The sequence below is a fragment of the Dysidea avara genome, chromosome 5, assembly GCF_963678975.1.
Source record: "Dysidea avara chromosome 5, odDysAvar1.4, whole genome shotgun sequence".
Lineage (NCBI taxonomy): Eukaryota > Metazoa > Porifera > Demospongiae > Dictyoceratida > Dysideidae > Dysidea > Dysidea avara.
In genome coordinates, this window is record NC_089276.1 from 3,084,372 (window position 1) to 3,104,763 (window position 20,392).

At 41.0% G+C, this 20,392-nt stretch overlaps 5 protein-coding genes across 12 annotated transcripts in view; 2 read left to right on the forward strand and 3 right to left on the reverse strand.

The window, feature by feature from the left end:
* Positions 1 to 947: 947 nt before the first annotated feature.
* Positions 948 to 3,110, forward strand: LOC136256528 (uncharacterized). The gene is made up of 5 exons (XM_066049505.1): positions 948 to 1,067; positions 1,485 to 2,411; positions 2,549 to 2,799; positions 2,854 to 3,049; positions 3,105 to 3,110. The coding sequence occupies exons 1-5, from the start codon at positions 948 to 950 to the stop codon at positions 3,108 to 3,110; spliced, it is 1,500 nt and encodes a 499-aa protein (XP_065905577.1).
* Positions 3,111 to 4,591: 1,481 nt separating this feature from the next.
* Positions 4,592 to 12,483, reverse strand: LOC136255733 (uncharacterized). 2 transcript variants are annotated; one of them, XR_010701062.1, is made up of 2 exons: positions 5,645 to 12,483; positions 4,592 to 5,264 (listed from the first exon to the last, which is right to left on the reverse strand). XR_010701062.1 is itself a non-coding variant. In XM_066048576.1 (2 exons), exons 1-2 carry the CDS (start codon positions 12,071 to 12,073, stop codon positions 7,903 to 7,905), a joined length of 4,062 nt encoding a protein of 1,353 aa, XP_065904648.1. In that variant the 5' UTR covers positions 12,074 to 12,483; the 3' UTR covers positions 7,768 to 7,902. The 2 variants fall into 2 exon arrangements, 1 of the variants encoding a protein (XP_065904648.1); XM_066048576.1 differs by lacking the exon at positions 4,592 to 5,264 and having other exon boundaries at positions 7,768 to 7,907; positions 8,017 to 12,483.
* LOC136256529 (uncharacterized) lies at positions 6,328 to 6,984 on the reverse strand. The gene has a single exon (XM_066049507.1). The coding sequence runs from the start codon at positions 6,982 to 6,984 to the stop codon at positions 6,328 to 6,330; it is 657 nt and encodes a 218-aa protein (XP_065905579.1).
* On the reverse strand, positions 7,060 to 7,644 carry LOC136256531 (uncharacterized). The gene has a single exon (XM_066049512.1). The coding sequence runs from the start codon at positions 7,642 to 7,644 to the stop codon at positions 7,060 to 7,062; it is 585 nt and encodes a 194-aa protein (XP_065905584.1).
* Positions 11,841 to 20,392, forward strand: part of LOC136255742 (uncharacterized) — a 41,209-nt gene continuing 32,657 nt past the window's right edge. For 2 of the 7 annotated variants that reach the window (XR_010701076.1, XR_010701077.1), the window contains exons 1-4: positions 12,052 to 13,053; positions 13,105 to 14,784; positions 15,056 to 15,120; positions 16,042 to 16,180. Coding sequence is in view for 1 of the 7 variants with exons in the window: in XM_066048623.1 (XP_065904695.1) it covers positions 16,142 to 16,180 (39 nt within the window). In the remaining 6 variants the exon portion in view is untranslated. Of the gene's footprint in view, positions 13,054 to 13,104; positions 14,785 to 15,055; positions 15,121 to 16,041; positions 16,181 to 20,392 lie in introns of all 7 variants that reach the window. The other 5 variants (XR_010701073.1, XR_010701074.1, XM_066048623.1 and 2 more) reach the window with 5 other exon arrangements.

The window sequence follows — 20,392 nt, forward strand, 5'->3', positions numbered from 1 at the left end:
ACTCAATATGTCAATGCTATCAGGTAGGCTCCAGCCTGGTAGGCCCGGATGGTATACTTAATGATGGCACAGGACAAACTATGGACACAGTTAGTATCTCACCAGGGAATATAGCTAAGCTAGTGACTACTGGCCATGGACTGCCACTTCCAATTGAGTCCATCATAATATATACGAGATCATATATCCGATATACGGACTCGGATTTACTGTGAATAAGGCAACATTGCTCCACCGGAGTCCACCACGAGCTTCATGGCATACCAGACCAGGCGAATTATACCATGAACGTCTTCCCCGCCTGTACTGATAGAACCAGCAAACGTCTGCAAACTTCCTTCTGTATGATGTTAACCCTCCAGTGGTAAATTTGACCATAGATAATAGACACCCCTACCTGGATTGGAAGCACCACATAGCGCCAATACAAAACTTTGTTAACATCCGCGTTTCGCGCCTGAAGTTTTGTAAGATTAATTTCTAATCACAGCGTTGGTTTTGTTGCTCGAATACAGCTCAGACGATTAAACCACTATGTTTAGCAAATTGTTTCGCGGAGGATGATACCTTTTTCATTGGTATACTGTAACTGTAATGTCTACCGTAAAAAAGTGTAGGAACATGTTTGTGAAAACGACGTAGTCAACAAGTCACAGTCTTGCGTAGGAGTTATTACAATTAAGTACTGGGTGTACTGGTAGGTAAATGAGGGAAAAGTATTATCATGGTTGGTGTCTCGAGAGGTATTTTTATATGAACATGTTTTGCTAGTGAGTACGCGATAGAGCGTATCTCTGTGTAATACAAGCATTAGTTGTTCATAGTGTGTGTACTGATGTATATTACGTAGCTAGTTAGAAAGTTATATGTGACGTGGGCATCAATAAATTTGTTCCCTATAATCTATATTTCAGAGCTATTTTGGCGCGAGAGAGTTGGCGGGCTAAATGCCTGGCAAGCGGCAGAAGAAGAGACAGGGACCTCATAGCCGAAGCTGTATTGGCAGGAAATTTAAATACGGAAGATTGGAAAGAAAGACAGACTGTACTGCTGTACAGGACTTACAGGTGAACCCTGCTCTGCCATGGATGACTCTTAAAACAATTTTACATTTATTATAAAAGATTTTATGTCATAGATTTGGTTTTTGAATTGATGTGGGAAGTGAGACTGTTCTATAAAGGTGTTTAGACCTCTAGCGACTGTTCTATAAGGGTATTTTAAAACGCTAGTGACCGTTCTATAAGGGTGTTTTAGAAAGCTAGCGACTGTTCTATAAGGGTGTTTTGAATGCTAGCGACTGCTCTATAAGGGTGTTTTTAAACGCTAGCGACTGCTCTATAAGAGTGTTTTAGAACTCTAGCCTGCTCTATAAGGATGTTTTAGAACTCTAGCAACTGTTTTAAGGGTGTTATGAGAGTGTTTTTAGACCTAGCAACTGTTGATCTGCTGACTGTTCAATAAGGGCCTTTTATACCTTCTAGCCAGTAGCAGAAGACCTACATGATGAAGAAGACCTACATGATGAAGACCTACATAATGAAGAAGATCTACATAATGAAGAAGATCTACATGATGAAGAAGACTTTCAATCAGTAAAAGAAAGCCTAGAGAAATATGGTTCCCCAAACAGATGGTTTTTTACATATTCTGACGAGAAAGAGGAAATTCAATGTTTTCAAGTTTGCCAACAGTCAGCAGCAGCATCATCATCATCGTCCCTGTATTTCTCTCGGCGTGTAGTAGTCAAGAATGATCTCTCTTGGCATGTGTATGCTGGTAACCACTTAGTGTCAACAAATAACAGCATTTTGAGTAGCCACTCCATCACAGCTTCCTATACAGTACTGAAAGGCTTGATGCAAGGTGTGAGTATGGCTACTTTGTGTTGTGGAAATTTTGAAGCTGAATTTATTGAAGTAGCACATCTGAGAAAGGGCAAATTTTTATCACCTAATAATGAACTTGTAGCAGTTTTAGATGAGAGCATGTGCATCAGTGTAGATGGGATAGAATACTCAGCTACTGTTCGACATGTAAACTGCAGTGTACTGTTAGAGGAGGGGCAGTCAGTGTGTTTGGTGTGTGTTGAATATCGTAACACCCTTCGATCAATAGTGTCAAGGACCAGAAGACGTAGAATTGTTACAAGTCAATTGACTCATGCCAATATTAGATATTTGTGTCGAATGCGTACCCCACACAGATCACCTTATATCCGGTCCCTACAGAAAGCAATCAAGACCAAAAATATGCAAATTAAACGGCTTAACACAAAGGTGAAGAAATTGATGCAATCCAAAGTCTGTGTGGAAATTGATAGCAGCTTGAGCTCTGATATTCAGAAGGTGATTGATGACCACAAAGTATTGGAAGGTGATGATTTCAAACGGATTTTTTGGGAACAACAGGTTAGGAAATTTAATGTACAGTAAATATGTTACACATACTGTATAGCTAGCTTTGAGTTCATGAATACAGCATTGCTCAAATAGCTAAACATGTGTAAGTTGTCATAAAGTTTATATAAATTTTGTGTATTTTTAAGGTGAAAGCAAGCAAAGCAAAGAAGAGTGGCGTCAGATGGCATCCCCTTTTCATAAGATTGTGTCTTAATATAATGTTAACATCTGGGAAAGCCTATGATGTCATACGTGAATCTGGTTTTGTTCACTTGCCATCTAGGAGAACTTTGCGTGATTACACCCACTGGCACAAGATCAGGCCAGGTTTTGATGCTACTGTAGTCAACCATCTGAGAAAGGAGGCCCAAGTTGATACATTGGCAGATTGGCAGAAGTATGATTTATACCATTACTAAAATGATTTTATGGTAATATTATGCTAATATAGGTATGTAGTCTTATCATTCGATGAGATGAAAGTCCGGGAGGATTTAGTGTTTGATAAGACAACTGGTCTGATCACTGGGTTTGTTGACTATGGCACACAGAGCTTGGATGAACGTTTCTCAGCATTGCAAGAAGAATGTACCCGGACCCTCCCATTACGAAAGCGTACTGTAGCAACACACATGCTAACCATGATGGTTAGAGGAATTTTCTTTAAAATGACTTTCCCGTTGTGTCATTTTGCAACCACAGGTATGATGCAGGTCATGTATTACAGTGGAATCTCTCTATTACGGATAATTTGGGACCCAGAATTTTTGGCCACTTTTTGCTGTAATATAGAGGTTTTCCTCTTTCAGAGATAAAAATTGTATTAAACTAAAACTCTTGTCCTGGTTTTTTTCCATTGTGTCCTTAATTCAGGAGTTCGTTAAGAGAGGCTCTACTGTAATTCCTTTTAAATGTGGTATTCTAGGTGTTAATGCTAACTACTTGATGTACTTGGTGTGGAGGGCCATTAGGATGCTTCAGCTTGCAGATCTGCAAGTGATTTGTGTGGTAGCTGATGGGGCTACTCCAAACAGAAGATTCTTTAAGCTCCACAAGATGGAACAATACACGAAATCAGGAGTAACATACTTTGCCCCAAATATCTGCCGGACACCAGGAGACTATGTCTACTTTATTGCTGATGTGCCACATTTAATCAAGACCATTCGCAATGCGTGGCACAATTCACAACATAACAGGAGCCGACATTTAGTGGTGAGTATTGAACAATCATAAGTTAAACTAGCATACCTTTCACTACTTTTAGAACAATGGAATTGAAATAAGATGGGCACACCTTGTAGAGCTAGTAGAGAAGGCAGCTACTAACACTTGCCTTCACATAGGAAGGAAACTGACTAGAGAGCACATAGTTCTCACTTCCTATTCCAGGATGACAGTTCGTTTGGCCGTTCAAGTTAGTTGTATCAAATGTGTAATACAACTTATACTCAATGTTTGTAGGTCTTAAGCAGTAGTGTAGCCAATGCTTTTGAGACACTACGTGATCTTAAGAAGATACAGGTGGACACAACAGCAACAGAAAAATTCTGCAGGATGTTTGACAAATTTTTTGACATATTTAACACGCGGTCCTTGAAAGAAGAAGAAAGAAAGAAGAAACCTGATTTGAGACCATTTAGATCAAGCACAGACCCCAGATTAGAGGCATGTAAAATGTTGTTTGAACTGAAATTAATTTGCTCATATTTATTGCTTAGTGGCTACAAACAACTCTCTTGGAGTACCTAGATGACTGGGAGAAATCAGTAGCAGAAAATGACTCTATACCTAAGGAAAGGAAAGTGTACTGTACTTTACCACAACAGACCTTGGAAGGGATCAGAATATGTGGTATGTTATTATTTTGAAGATATAAACATAATGCCTCTGTATTGCAGTTTACTCTTACCTGACATGCTCAAAATTCTATTGTCACATGAGAAGGCAGAATATGTTTTGACTGAGCGGTTTAATCAAGACAGCCTTGAGAACTATTTTGGTAAACAAAGAGCCAGAGGGCATCGAAATGACAACCCTTCAGTTGCTCAGTACATGGACAATGCACAGGCACTGATAGTACAGAAGTCAATGGCAAGTGGGGGAAGTAGCAACATTACCAAGACAAAGAGAGCTATAGAATTGTCAGCTGTTTGTATGCCCCTACCAAAACGTAGATGTATTCGACCAGCATAGACCAACTTTATGTAGTACTGTAAACACATGGATAATTTTATTATTGAATAACATGGAACACATTTGTTACTGGAGTGTCTTTCTCAGGGCTTTTTTGCCCTTCACATTTGTTTTGGAGGCTGTTTTGTATTCCTCAAATAGCCTATTTGCTATAGCAAATCCCCTTACTGTGAACCATAGTTCAATGACTTCCTGCAAAAGTCTTAGAGATTTCTCACCTTCTAATTCTGAAATTAGTTCCCAATGGAACAAAATGTTGGCATCAGAGTGTGCCTCTGTTATCACATACTGTTTCTCATAACCTTTCTCAATAAGTGAATATGTGACCACTTCTATTGCCTTGAAGCAGTTAAATGTATCACTGGACACATGTTTCAATCCACCACGATCTTGAGTCCTTGTCCACACTTTGACATAATCATAGTATGACGATGTAGATTCTATACTACTGCAATCCTCCCCTAACATTTCCCAGAGTGCTGCAGCAAACTGTTTAGAATCCTCCCCCTTTAAATTGTCGTGCTTCCAAAGTAATTTCCTGATAATGTATCCAGCTACATAATATATTGCATTCTCTTCAACTTCATTGAACACTCTCTGGTCAAGTGTGGTGTTCATGGGTACAAGGCTTTCTGACCTCCTTGTGAAAAGCCTTTCAACAATCATCTACAGAACATATATACTATACACTTAATTCGATTTACTCATCAAGAATTTAGTTATTTGTCAACTCAGAAGAATAAAATAGTCTACACTTAGTACATTTGAGAGTATCACAGAGAGTAACATAGTATATCTTCCCTTCATTGATTAAACTATGGAACAATCAGAATATTGTTAACGCTCCCACAAACACTGGGTTTTGTAATGAGGACACTTTTATAATTACACCTGTGCATTATTTAATATAATCATACATGATTCCTGCACAGTACACAATATAATTATGGATCATAGTTTGAGTGAAGCTGGACAAACCAGTGTACACAAGTGTACATGTACCGTATTGTGCATACTTTAGTAGGTGCACAACTATAGCTGGCTACCTGCCAAATGATGGGATCACGGGTTTGCTCAGTCGTCAATAGGTCTTCTATCGCTTTGGGTAATTTCTCAGCAATGTACAAAAACATGCCCCTGAAGTATGGCTGCTCCTTTTTATTCACTTTGGATGTTGCTACCACTTCTTCTACTTCCTTGCGGACTTGCTCGTAACATTTTTCAAATTCTCCGTCTCCATCTTCACATATTCGTTGAACAGTTCTCTTCAGCTTTTCGGTGTACTCTGAATCAATTTTCATTTCTTCAGAATCGAAAATATCTCGCAAAACACTTTTGTAATCAAGAGCTTGTAACTCTGCCATCACGACATGGGGCGCGAAACGCGGATAGATTGGGGGGCGCTTAGAGGTTTCCAATCCAGGTAGGGGTGTCTATTATCTGATTTGACGAAGTGATAGAGTCTAGGCTAATAAGCGCGTGTAAAACAACAATTATCTCACGTGCTGACATCAGGTTGGGTGAATAAATTGATTCCCTATCTGAAAACGTTCGCGATCAGGACCGTAACGAACTGAAACTATCCCGGATTGCCGTGATGTCGACGGATTCCCTTCAGCTCGAGCATACACAACACATGCCACAGTATTCTCACGTGATTAAACATTACATAATACATTCTAAATAGTACACACTAATTCTAAATAATAAGCGCTATATAACCTGTTTTCTACATTTTCTCCGGGGGGCGGCGTAGTGTATTAGTCCACTCTGAAATTGTCTTCATAGCTCTAGTAGCAGCTGCTCTCTTAGGTCTTGGTAGTACTGGACCATCACTTTGAACATCAGTATTAGATTGTTGTTGCATACTTACTGGGGTTGAACTATCCTCTGTACTCTCTCCAGTCAAATTGTTATTTGGATTGCTGACAACTTCCAACGGATATAGTCTGGTGATGGGTCTATTAGTCTTGTAGTTAGCAGTTGAAATGTGGGCTGAGCGAACTAATCCATCATTTCCCTCGACTAGATCATCCACTATAGCCAACTTCCAGTGGAGTCTTGGGGTGTCATCATGGACCAACACAACATCACCCTTCTTGATGCACTGTTTGTTATTTCCTGAAGCTTTGTGAAATTCTCTAAGGGCAGTTAAATATTCCCTTTTCCAACGAAGCCAGAACTGTTGAATAAGTCTTGAGTGCTTGTTTACAGCCTTTCTCATGTCTTTGTCAGTCAAGTAGGATGGATCAGTGATCTCCTCCTGGTCATCAATAGGGTGTGGAGCAGACACTATTCTTCTGCCGTACATGAGGTGAGCCGGGGTAAGAGGTTCAGGGTCGGAAATATCGGTAGACACATAAGTAAGTGGTCGATCGTTAAGCATGCTCTCAATCTCGACAACAACTGTCTCTAAAACTTGCAGTGATACAAACGTTCTTCCTAGGGTTTTCTTTACTGCCTACTTTGTGAGGCCTATAAGGCGCTCCCAAAACCCCCCATACCATGGGGCCCGTTTAGGTATAAAACTCCATGTGACATGTTGACGCCCCAAAGCTTCCTTCAGATCATCAGATTCAAACAGTTGCTTAATTTCCTCCGCAGCAGCAAGATAAGTAGAGGCATTGTCAGATAGCATCTGTGTTGGGAGTGACTTTCGGCTCGAGAATCTACGAAAAGCAAGTAAAAAACTATCCACAGTTAAGTCATGTACAATTTCTAAATGAACTGCCCTAGTACAGGCGCAGGTAAACAAGCATATGTAAACCTTCCTCTCTCCTGTTGTGTCTCTTACATACAGTGCCCCAGTGAAGTCAACTCCTGTGACTTTAAATGGCTGAGATGCTTCTACACGCATTCTTGGTAACGGTGGAGGATCTGGAGCTTGGTAAGGTTTACCCATGAGTCTATTGCATGTCACACACTGGCGTAGCTGCTTCTTGACACGTTGTCGAATAGTCGGAATCCAGAAGACTTGTCTCAACGCGGTTACGGTGGTACTGACTCCAGCATGGTGAAGCTTCTTGTGTGTTTGTTGTATAAACATGTCAGTCAGTAAGTGTTTGGGGGGGTAGTAGAATTGGAAATTTGGCAGCATCTGCTACAGGGGCATTGTGTATTCTGCCACCACATCGTATGAGGTTACTCTTGTCAAGGAACAATCTCAGCTGCTTAACCAGTGTAGGGCAATGGTGCTTGCTCCTCTTCATCAAATAGGAGAGTTCCTCCTTGAAACATGAGTGCTGGCTACTTGAGATCCAGAGCTTCTTAGCTGCCTGCAATTCAGAAGCACTCAAGGGTCCACTTAGTCTAGTGTGTTGTCGAAACAAATTGTGAGTAAACCTCAAAACATATGCAGTTACAGCTAACAACTTGTAGATGTTACTATGGCGTGTGATGGTGACAACATTTGAAATACCTGTAGTAATGCTGGCGTCATCTTCTGGTGTAGTCACTTCTACCTCCTCCTCAGCTTCTGCTATGTTGATGTGTAGAATACCTGTTGGCAACCACTTGGGCCATTCAGATTCTGATGGTAACCAGCAGGGACCTTGAAGCCACAACTGTGAAGAAAATAACTGCTGGGCTGATATGCCCCTTGTAAGTAGGTCAGCTGGGTTGTCTGATGTTGGAGTAAATGACCACATCTTAGGTGGGAAGGAGTTGACAATTTCAGTGACACGGTGATTGATAAATGGCTTTGAACTGGTCTGTTTGTAAATCCAATACAGCACAATTTGGCTATCAGTCCATAGGTGAGTATTGGTAGACAGATTGTAACTATGTAGTGAAGACTTGACAAAGTTAGCTAGTCGAGAAGCCATTACTGCAGCCATTAACTCTAGTTTGGGTAGTGTAACAGTCCTGGTAGGAGCAACTCGGCTCTTGGACATCACTAAACAGACCTCGCCCTGCTGACATAAGTACACTACTGTGCCATAAGCTTTGGTGCTGGCATCTGAAAACACATACATGTTACAAGTATTGTACCTCCGATTAGATGGTGTGAAGTAGGGTCTTGGTATTGTTAGCTTGGGTAACTCAAACAAGTCAGCAAGAATACCGATCCATCTGTCTCTGATATCAGTTGGTAGAGGCTCATCCCAAGAGAGCTTGCTTTGCCAAATATCTTGAAGTAGTATCTTGGCCTTAATTGTAATGGGTGTAGCCCATCCTAGAGGATCATAGATTTGTGAGGATGTTTGCAACACGTCTCTCTTGGTAAGTAGACTTGTGTTAGTGGACAACTTCTTTGGGGAGAGTGACAAAGTATCAGTTGCTATGTTCCACTGTAACCCCAAAATTCCAACTGTTGTGCTAGGATCTCCTGTCTTCTCTTTGGCTACAAGTTCTTGGAGCTGTTGACTGTTAGAGGACCACGACCGCAGATTAAACTTTGCCTTACCCATGATTGTTCTAGCTTGAGTGTAGTACTGTACTACTTCCTCCTCTGTATCACAGCCTGACAAAATATTATCTACGTATAGATTCTCTTTCATATCATCAGCTATGGGTGAAGGCGTATTGTTTAGATGTAGATTAAGAACAGCAGCAAGCATGAAGGGGGAACTACAGGAGCCAAATGGTACAACTGCAAAGCGGTATGCCTGAAACTTGCTGTCTGGTTTATCTGGTAGCTTTGGCCATAGGAAGCGAGTAAAGTTCCGATCATCATTATGCAACTGAACATGTAAGAAGGCCTTCTCGATGTCTGTAGAAAGCGCATAATTATGATTACGGAATCTGAGTAAGATGGCACAAAGGTTATTAAGGAATGGAGGCCCCACCATCAAACAGTCATTGAGACTAGGAGAATTTGAATGTTCTCTACAGCTACAGTCGTATACGATACGAATAGGTGTTGTGGTGGAATCCTTCTTCACAGGGCGATGTGGTAAATAGTGTGTATTGTTGGTACTGTGATCATTAATCCTCTCAATAAATCCACGTCTCTCTTGTTCCAGTATTATCTCATCATAGATCTTCAAGAGTTGTGGAGTACCCCTTAACTTGTTGAGCAGGTGAGTTGTTCTCTTCTGACAAATGGCAAAATTTGATGGTAAGAATGGTCTGTCTTCCTTCCATGGGAATCTTGCTACATACATTCCTGTGGGTGACTGATAAACACAAGTATCTTGGTATGTCTGTAGGAATGATGAGTCAGATGATTTGTCACTGGTAGTGCCAATTGCTTCTACTGACCAGAATTGTTCTAGATCTGGTGCTTCTGGAGTAGGTACTGCTGAAGTGAGTTGTAAAAGAACTGACGATGATGATTCTAGAAGTGGAGAAGGTACTGGTCCTGACAGCAAATAGCCCAGCTTGGATTGCTGAGCTGTGGGACCGTCTCCTCTGACTATGTGATCTTGGATAAATGTCCAATAATAGTCGGTCCCAATGAGGATGGAAATCTTGAATTGATGGTTGGAGGTTACTGGGTGTGCCAACTTGAGACCTTGTAAATACGACATGTTTCTGACCGAAGAGTTGATTGAGCTTTGAATAGGAGCTGCTATTGATGGTATAACCAGAACTGATATTGGAATAACTTCACCGGATATCGTCTCAATCTCTACAGTTGCCACACCAAGCTCTTGGTATGAAGCTGTAGTAGTGCCAAAGGATGCTAGTGCCATTCCTTGTGTTGAAGTCGGCTGAATGCACAGTTCAGTGGCAAGTTCAGCAGAAATAAATGAGCGTTGAGCTCCTTCATCGAATAAGATGTTGGCCTGTGTCTTGATGGAGCCAGCAATAACAGGGGTAACAGCTGTCTTCAATAAACAAGTATAGTTGTGGGAGTGACTATTAAGTGCTGAAGTAAGCAGACCAGCTGTTGTGGCAGGGACAACTTGAACATCAGATGATGCACCACCTTGGTTACTGCTTCTGCTGTCATTGGGTCTAGGTGTCTCACTGCTGCACAGACTTGTGTGATGTCGTTTCTTGCATTTCTTGCAGCGAAATCTGGATGTGCATTGAGAGATCTTATGATGGCCCAAACAGTTAAAACACAAGTTTTCCTTCTTAACTATGTCAATCCGTGCTTGCTGATCTGTTGTAACACAGGAGTGTGAAGGATGTGGGCCCTTACAAAAGACACAAGCTGTACTTTTCTTAGTACCTGAGTGAGAACCTGGGGAATTGCTCTTGGATCCAACATAAAATGTCGCTGTGCTTCTGGAGGAAGCATGTAAATCTGTTGGTTGGTAACCAGATTCAAGAACTCTGATCTCTTTCAAAATAGCTGCTGTCAAATCGTCAAACGTCCACTCAGTATTTGCCTGTTCTCGTGCAAGATTTCTTCTAATCTCTGCAGGGAGCTTCTTCAATATAACTGACACCATTATATCACCATACGAGTCCTTCGACTTCCCCAAAGAAGCAAGTGCCCTTGTGTGTGTTGCAACTGTGTCATAAAGCAGACGGAGACTGGTAAGGCTTGTAGTAGCATTAGGCATATCTAACAGGACTTGCATGTGTGCATTGATCAGTTTGTGGGGCTGTCCAAATCTCTCTTCAAGTAGTGCAACTGAATGCTGGTAGTTCAGCTCTGTGAGTGGAAGACCTGCTATGGCTCTTGCAGCGTCTCCTTGTAACTGGGCCTTCAAGTAGTTAAACTTTTGTATACCACCTAAGGCAGGATTTGTGTGCACTGCTGCATTGAATGAGTCCCAGAAAGTTTGCCAGCTTAAGGGGTCTCCAGAGAAAGTAGGCAATGTGAGCTTAGGGAGACGACTGTTAGCTGATTGTAAGGAGGCATGTACATGGCTTCTCTGTTCTGGGGTGGTAATAGAGCTATGACTTGAAAGGTTTGTTGTACTTGTAATAGTGGTCTCTGGTAACATTGGAAGTGCTAAAGAATTAAGACTTGCTGTGGTGTTTGTAGCAGGCACTAGAGAAGGTAACAGCAGCGGGGTAACGAGTGGCACTGTTGTGACTGTGGCATTGCTGCTTGCTGTTGGTTGAGTTGCTAGACTAACACTGGACGGTATTGGGGCACTACTAACAATGGTTGATACAGTCTGGTGTGTAGAGTTTAACAGTGGACTAGCTTCTAGTGATAGTGTAGTGGCTGAGCTCATAGGTTGTATATGTGGATTTGATAGTAATGGACCCATCTCAGTTGATGGTTGAGTGGTGGGGTTTATCAATGTATGTGGCTTTACACTGTTCTTATTTAGCTCTATAAACCTCTTCACCTTAGCAATCTTATCCCTGATTGAGTCCTCGAGTTCTCCAGCTTCGATCATAGCCTCAGTGAGCTCCTCAGGTTCCTTAATCAGCGTGGTGATCCGTTCATCTAGCTCAGCGATCTTAGTCTGTTTGCTGCTCAGTTGTTCGACGGCAGTAGTCAAGGTTGTGATAGTATAATCGTCGGTCTCGGAGTTAAACAAGTCGTCAATCTTATTGTAGAGCCTCGTGACGTGTGACTTGTAGGCCTTCCGGGAAGCTTGAAGGCGTGTTAGGTCCTCCATCAGAATGATTCGCTAAAACGACAGGAACAAAAAAAAAAACAGTACTGACAGTTAACGAAGCTTGCCTTAAATGGTACCGTTAACTGCTAGGCAGTCTGCCACGGTACCACGACTTCTGGCGGTGTACGGTGAAGTAAGAGTCCCGGTCGAGGGTAGAGTCAGCTGCGTCAGCAAATCACTCCCACTGGTCCACAGCACCAAACAATATCTGAAAACGTTCGCGATCAGGACCGTAACGAACTGAAACTATCCCGGATTGCCGTGATGTCGACGGATTCCCTTCAGCTCGAGCATACACAACACATGCCACAGTATTCTCACGTGATTAAACATTACATAATACATTCTAAATAGTACACACTAATTCTAAATAATAAGCGCTATATAACCTGTTCTCTACAACCCTATATATGGTCACATTTCGTTTTTTTTTTTCTGGATTAATAACTTATTACAATTACAAACAACTATTACAACTACATAAACTACAGCTAGCTACAGGGGAAACTATTACTAGCGGAAAAGGGGATTGTCATCATCATCCAAGCCCTGAAGGGCCCATTGGGCCTTGAGAGCAACCTAACAGATGGTCACCATAGTTATCGATGGTAGAAAGACAGGTACACAAAGGAGAGAACGGAAACAAAGAAACACCCAACCATATACGTAATCCGGCCAATAACAAATTCAGGCCCAGAGATAGCCAAACCCAGACTGACTCGAGGAATAGCTTTGAGCCAGCCACTACTTGTGCCAGAAGGGTGTGACAAAGCAGTGGCTGGCTCATTACGTTATTTTGACCAATACGGTCTATGTTACTCACATGGTAGGTTACGAGGTTTTACTAGACCAGGCCAGTCTAGGTTTCTTCCTCTCGGGTTTCATCGAGGTGAGCTTTGAGGGCACTCGGGGCGTTACTCTCTCTACTTTGAAGCAGAGCGTATTTCTATGACCATGGTGTGGGTTGAAATTGCACCGAGGTTAGTTGTAGAGCTGATTATCACGTGTGGCCTTCATCCATAGATATACAGGTTAATACTCTTTAATATTGTGGGGCTACCTCTGCTTTCAAACGTTTGTTTCCATGGGTCTATGTCAAGGGCTGCTTTCCTGGTCATCAGACAGTAGATTGGAAGTAAGTTATTTCATGTGTCAGTGCACACACCATGGTTGTATTCTAGTCTCGCGTAGCCAGACCACTACTTTTCTTTTGTGTGGGCGTTTAGAAAAGTAGGGTCTGGTACACCTGCATTAAGAATTCTGTATAAAGTTCCACTGCAGTCAGGGTGAATGTTGATTGCTGCTGCCCTAAACTTCTTAGACCTGTTAAAAGTGCAGCCTGATCGTTGCGTACCACTGTAGCTGAAGGGCGTGCATGATGCCTAAGAAGTTTAGGGCTTCGCCAATCAGCAGCAATCAACATTCACCTTGACTGCAGTGGAACGTTACACAGAATTCTTAATGCAGGTGTACCAGACCCTACTTTTCCCAATGCCCACACAAAAAGTAGTGGTCTGGCCACGCAAGACTAGGTTGTATTCTGGGTTCAAATATAGTAGTAGCCTGGGCATCTGCAACCTGAATTGTTGTCTGTTTTGTGTACATAGTGATGTCTGTAGTGCGCATCCATCCATTTAGCAAGTGTATCGCAGGTCTTAAGTGGTAATGCATGAGAGTCAGGTGGGACTTTGGATGCCAACATCTTCACCTCTGAGATAAGCAGTGCTGGTACCATCACAGGAAGATTGTCTACAGTGACTCATTGAGTATGCACATGGATAGGGCATGTCCCTGTAACTACGTAATTAATACAGCTTGCACATGCCAAAAGCACCAGCCTGGTAATAGTGAGGCAATGTTTCTCCAGCATTAATACCCAGTTGTTGTTGTTGTGCAAGAAACTGTTCTCACTTTGTCACCTTTAAGTGGGGGGCTGCATGGTGTCAACTGAGGAAGCATCCAGAAGAGGTTGGTCACCATGGCATTCGATTACACAACCAAACGTTTTTCCATGTGTTAAACCTTGTGTAACAGATAGGAAAGCAATGCGAGAAGACCCGTAAGGGCCCTGGGACACACTGGTGTGGATGTATGATAGAGGAGGTGTCAATGTTCAATTAGTTCAACACGTGAGGTCATTAGATGAATCAAAATTTCTAGGTATTTTGAATTCTGAGTCCACTGTAGACATATTGACTAGATTGAAGTTTATGTACGCAGATTGGTCTGACCATAATACTTTTTTTATAAGTGTTATTTTTTATGATACCTAACAGAGTCTGTGTCATGTGGCGTAATTGGAGTTTGCCATAATTTTTCTCTAATTTACATTGTACATGTACGAATGTAGTTGTAGTAATATGTATGGCAGTGTGTGTGTGTGTGTGTGTGTGTGTGTGTGTGTGTGTGTGTGTGTGTGTGTGTGTGTATGTGTGTGTGTGTGTGTACATGCGTGTGTGATATAAAAACCAGACAACACTATACGGTGTACTTACTGTGACAATGCAAGGAGTACTGGCTTAAGATTATGATTGTGGCTTTGGTGTGTGTTTGGATAATTGTATGGGTGTACTTTCTTAAAAATGTATTAACAGATGCAGCTATGCGATGGTACTTAGCGAGTACCAGAAGCCCATAAGCACCCCAAGGAGCAAAGCAGTGTTTCAAGCAAATCAGTGTGCAGATATCAATGTTTGTGCCTTGCAGCCCCTGTAAGTATGACTGTGCAAATCAGTGTTTCTGTTATTAGATATAGCTATTTAACATATTTCAGTGTGTATAACTGTTGGCCAATTGTATAATTCTTACTGTGTGTGCTTCAATATTAAAAGCTACTTTCCTAACGTAGCCACCCGGTTAATAAAAAGTCAGGAGTTTTGTTCCTATTTTGAGTAGGCGTGTCAGAGGTGCTAGCTATGTAAGTTTGAACTCCGTCTAATTTAGTTTTATCCTTTTTGTATTATGCAATGATTTGACATATAGAAACAACTGTTACCATGCGTTGGACATGATGGGTCTATGATTGCGTCAAGCACCAAAATTCTTATGTGAGTTATGTCAATAGTGTATGCATGTGAGTCATACTGTATAGAGGAAAACTTTGGCAGGGGTAAACTCAGGCAAATAGCAAGCTAAATTACATTTAACGAAATAAAGTTTGGCGAATTTAAGCTCAATATGTTTAGCTATAAAGATGCTAATCTGAGGTGCTACGAGTAATTTGCGGGTTAAACGCTGTAGCAAATCGCCAAATACACCAAAGATTTTCCCTGCCAAAGTTTCCCTCTATACAGTGTTTGCTGGGGAGCAGGGTCATGTTTATATGTGTAGACACATACACTAGATTGCTTGTCTGACAGTGTCTGTAGCAACTGTTTAGCAACCGTAAAAGGGAGTAGACAACACAATTACCATTACATATATACATTGTAAAATATGCTGCAAGTAGTAATTTTATAATGCTATACTGTAGTATATACATACAATCTATCGTATTGAATTGTAGTTGAACAAAACTATTTTGTAAACACACATGTATTTCTGTAAAGAATTGCAGTGCATGTGTGTATGTGTGTGTGTGCATGCGCGTGTGTGAGTGTGTGTGTGTGTGTGTGTGTATATTAAAACTAAAAATGTTGATCGACTCAGTGTACGTAGTTGACATCCATTGTTTTGTTCTGTTCACACACTTGGCTCCCATACATGTATAGTGTGGATAGAATCCTACACACATTTACATTGAGTTATGTGTCCATTTGTCATATTTTTCACCACTGACTGGATTGTAAAATGTGTTAAAAGCCATTCATGCATGACACGATCTGGTCTTACATACGTGCTTTGTGAACTAAAGTTTTAAATGTATTCCTACTGTGTCCGCTGCATTTTCTATCTCTGTTAATGTTTAGACACTTGTAAATACGTTTCTGTGAAGTAATTTTTAATACTACTTTATTTTATTTATTTAGGTAAGACAGCATCAGCCAGTGAATGACTGCTTTTTTCCCCCAGCTATGTCCTGGTACAATTTATACCTGGTTTAGCTGGGTGCTGTGAGTGACTAGAGCAATGGGAGTGAAATTCTTGTTCAAAGAAACAACAGTAGCGGTGAGTCTCCCACATTTTGTAAGGTGTATTGTGTCAATAATTTATGAGCGACTAAGTGATAAAGTGAACATGACATTTTGAATGTCTGTTTGCAGTAGGTGTACATCATATCAATGATATGGATTGGCTAACCAACTAGTAATTTATATACCTCCTTTTGCTACATAGCTACAGCAGAATGTTTCTATTGTGGACACTTTGGTACCCAGAATTTTGAGATAAAACTGTAGAGGAAAGACTGGCCTATTTTTCTATTGTGTCCTTAATTTGGAGAGTTTGTAAGAGTGGTTTTTAGGCAGCAACGTATATTTTGATAATCCGTTTAGCTACCTGTTTAGGTTGTGTTGTGGTAAGTGTGTATGTACGTACGGCTGTATCAGGGTTGAAACTGGGTCACTACTGCTGACCTGGACGACCCACTGATCTGAACTGACCCTGATCTTATCTGGTTTTAAACCAAGGTGTACGTTGAGAGCAATAGTTTTGGTGCTCCACCAGCTAGGGTAGGTAAGTTAATTCACGATTGGTTAGTGGTCATGTAAGTCTACAGATAATAAAACACAGGTAGGTGTGGCTTAGTGCATGCCTGCAGACTTCAACAGACCTTTCTGAAAATGAGTGTGGCTCCAGGTATATCTACAGACATTCCCATGCATTCCCTATAAGTAAGCATGGTTAAGTATGAAACTGGACTGCAGCAAAGGTGGATTAGACTATGATGCATAAATATTAATACTAGTTTGTTTAGTTTTGTTAAAGCATACAACTAGCTATAAACGTGTGACTGTTCTATTAGGGTTACTGCTGTATTAGAGTATCTCAAGTCAGCCTGCAAAAGATGTGTGCTTGCCCAAAAAGGGTGTGTTCATTGTGGTTTCGATCAATTATTAGACTAGAGTATCTCGAATCAGCCTACCAACGTGAAGGTGTGTGGTCACAAATACAGCTAGCATAAAAGGGGCGTGGTCTCAATCGATAGATCGATATACGTAGAATAAAGAATGGGCGTGATCTTGTGACCTATCGTGGAGTACCGGTACCTCCATACAGTAGTGTACTCTAAGCACCTTAAATAATTTTGTGGCGTCTATTATGCTGCTTAAAGAAAGTGTTGATATGGAAAATTAACGTCTCAATATGGTTTCGTTGGATGAAGAAGACAAGCAGCCTGATTGAAGATAAAAGAAAAGACAAAGCAAAGCACACAGGGCGTACACTCGTCGGAACCCCAAAAGGCGCATCCCACCAGTGAGTTTGTTGTTGTAGCGTAAAATGGTGACTGTGCACTGCTTCGTTTGGGCTCTAGACTTGCAACTGTGGTCAGTGAGTGAGGCAGTCAGGCAGTGATACTAAAATTGGAGTTTTTGGCGATTTTTAAAATTTTTATATCCAGCCACCTGTAAGTGTTTTGTTGTATTTAATGCTGTTTTATGTATTATATGGACTGGTACTATTCTGTAAAGGTAGTTTTCGCCGCATACAATGTCTATAGGATGATTTTTAAAGGCGCAATTTTGGATGGTGCGCGAAACATTCACTACAGTCCCTACTTAAACAGTACGACTGTACCGTTTGATATGTGCACATATGGCTGCTTGTACACTGTATATTTATATAAGGTTTGCATTTTGTTATTGCACAACTTCAGAGTTGGGGTCGTTACACTAAAAATGTAACTAGTTACATATTACTTGTTACTTTTACGCGATGTAGTGCACTACAGTTACATATTACTTACTGAAAAAAGTAACAAGTTACACATTACCCGCTACTCTGAGGGCTGTTACTAGTAATAATATTACATATTACATTTGTTTGTCACAAACTATAAAGTAAGTCCAATCTTCTAAATACAAGTTACCAGCCTACAACTACAAGTGACATGAGCGAGACACGTGTTTCTCTGGTGTAGTTCAGCCACAAATGCATACTTTGTTGTTGTATCTTGGCCTCAAGGGCACTCCCCATACACTATCATTCTTTGTCCATGCCTATAATGCTATCTCCAGTCTTGTCTGGACCCAAAATGCAATCACGTGCCTGGATACAATGCTCCTTAAAAGGAAGTAACGCATTACATTCGTTACAATTTCTGGATGTAATATCCGTTACATATTACTCGCTACGTTGTCATGTAACATGTTATATTACTCGTTACTGTAAAAGTAATATTATTACGTAACGCGTTACATTTGTAATGCATTACCCCCAACTCTGGTTATAGTTATATCCTGTTATGAGGGTGATATCATTGTTATTACGCAAATCTGAGATGGAGCCGAGGACAAGTGTAATAACAATGTTATCATCTGGGTATACAGGATATAACTATTTTATATCCCAGTGCGCGGAAGTTTACAAATAGTAAATTAAGTTCCGGTTTGAGTTCCTGTCACTGTGCTCAAGATTTCATCCGAATTGTGTGCATGTTCAACTTCGTAGCTACAATAGAGACCCTGCATACTGCCTGTAAACTGCAGGGAAGGGCGGTATTACAAAGCAGTAGTTCCAGGTACGATTCGCCTTCATCAGTTGATATGATGGTGTTGCATGGCGTGCAAGAGAAAAAATACCAACAAGTGGCTACTGTAGTCCGAGATAGAACAATGAAGCTAGAGGTTATCAAAAGGAGTTAGTTCTTTATCATAGGGCCTAATGTATTTCGCGGACTGGACTCGCGGACTGGACTCACGCACTGAGCTGGAAACAGTTTTTAAACAATAATCCAGACATTATCCATCTCTTGCAACACTGGAGACCCCACTATCGAGCTACAACTACTGATACTGCTCTTCCTTACAAGTCTACAAACTAGCGCATGCACTAATTAATTAGAATACACTTACAATACACGAGTACTGGCAGTGATAAAGCGTGATAGAGGCTATTGTTGTAGCATAGATGTTTTCCTTTATTGTTTTGGCACTAGTGCTAGGGTTGTAGAGATGAGTCAGTAACAATTCTTAGCAGGGTAGCTGTAGATGGCACCGCCCGGCGAGGTGATGGGGCTATGCAAATAAACTGGCTCATCACTACAGCCCTAACACTAGTCCTAAGTACTGGAGCAACAAAGGAAAAACATCTAAGCTACAACAACGGCCTCTATCACATTTTATCACTGCTAGTACTCGGGCATCGTAAGTGTATTCTAATTAATTAGTGCATGCGCTAGTTTGTTGACTTGTAAGGAAGAGCAGTATTAGCAGTTGTAGCTCGATAGTGGTGTCTTTAGTGTTGCAAGAGATGGATAATGTCTGAATTATTGTTTAAAAACTGTTTCCAGCTCAGTGCGTGAGTCCAGTCCCCGAGTCCAATCCGTGAGTCCAGTCCGCGAAATACATTAGGCCTTATCATAGTGACCGTTGGGACTGATTGTTGGAGTGAAAATTGGCACAGACTGTTCTTGACATTTATTAAACTATCGTATTGGTAATTTGTAGTGTTACTGTGTAAAGGATTAACAGTTTTCTTGTAAGATTAGCTGGTTTAAGTGCTGTACTGGTGTGTTTTGTATCAATATTTCCTTATATGGCTTTTGTTCCATTGGTGAACAATACCATTATGATGTCGCAAACAAGACTGAATGGCTCCCAACAGGGTGATAAGACAGTTATCTCTGGATGATAACTAATATATCGTACAGTAGCAGCGCTGCTCTGTCTAGCTGTATGGTAGTTATAACCCAGCGCAGCGCTTTGACACTCCCACGCACTGGGATTTAACTTATTTATTTGTTTTAGTTAGGTGGTGACTGAGGATTGATGGCAGGTGAATTAGGTGCTAGTTATGTAGCTGTAATGCTTTATCAATTTATGCCAATATTAATGTTCATGACATGACATACAGTAGCTTTGTCTGTCATTTTGGTTGCTAGTGATCAATTGCTGCAATTTGACGTGTCAGCAGTTAACTACCATCACTTGTTAAGTCGCAAATGCTATGCTCATTCATCTACCCTGTTTATGGAAGAGCTTACTGCCCACCCTATGATTTACTCAGTTGCCCGTTATTCATCTCCAAACTCATCCTCTCTATATCATATATTATATAATCTATATATTGTCATGATATCATGTACATATAATCTCATTTGCTATTATGGTGTCGTTGTGTTCTTGTCGCATAGTAAAATATTTCATATTATTTGTATATCCTAATGAAGCCAGAGTTCATAAGGTTTACTTGGACTATGCGTGCAATAAAATTAATATC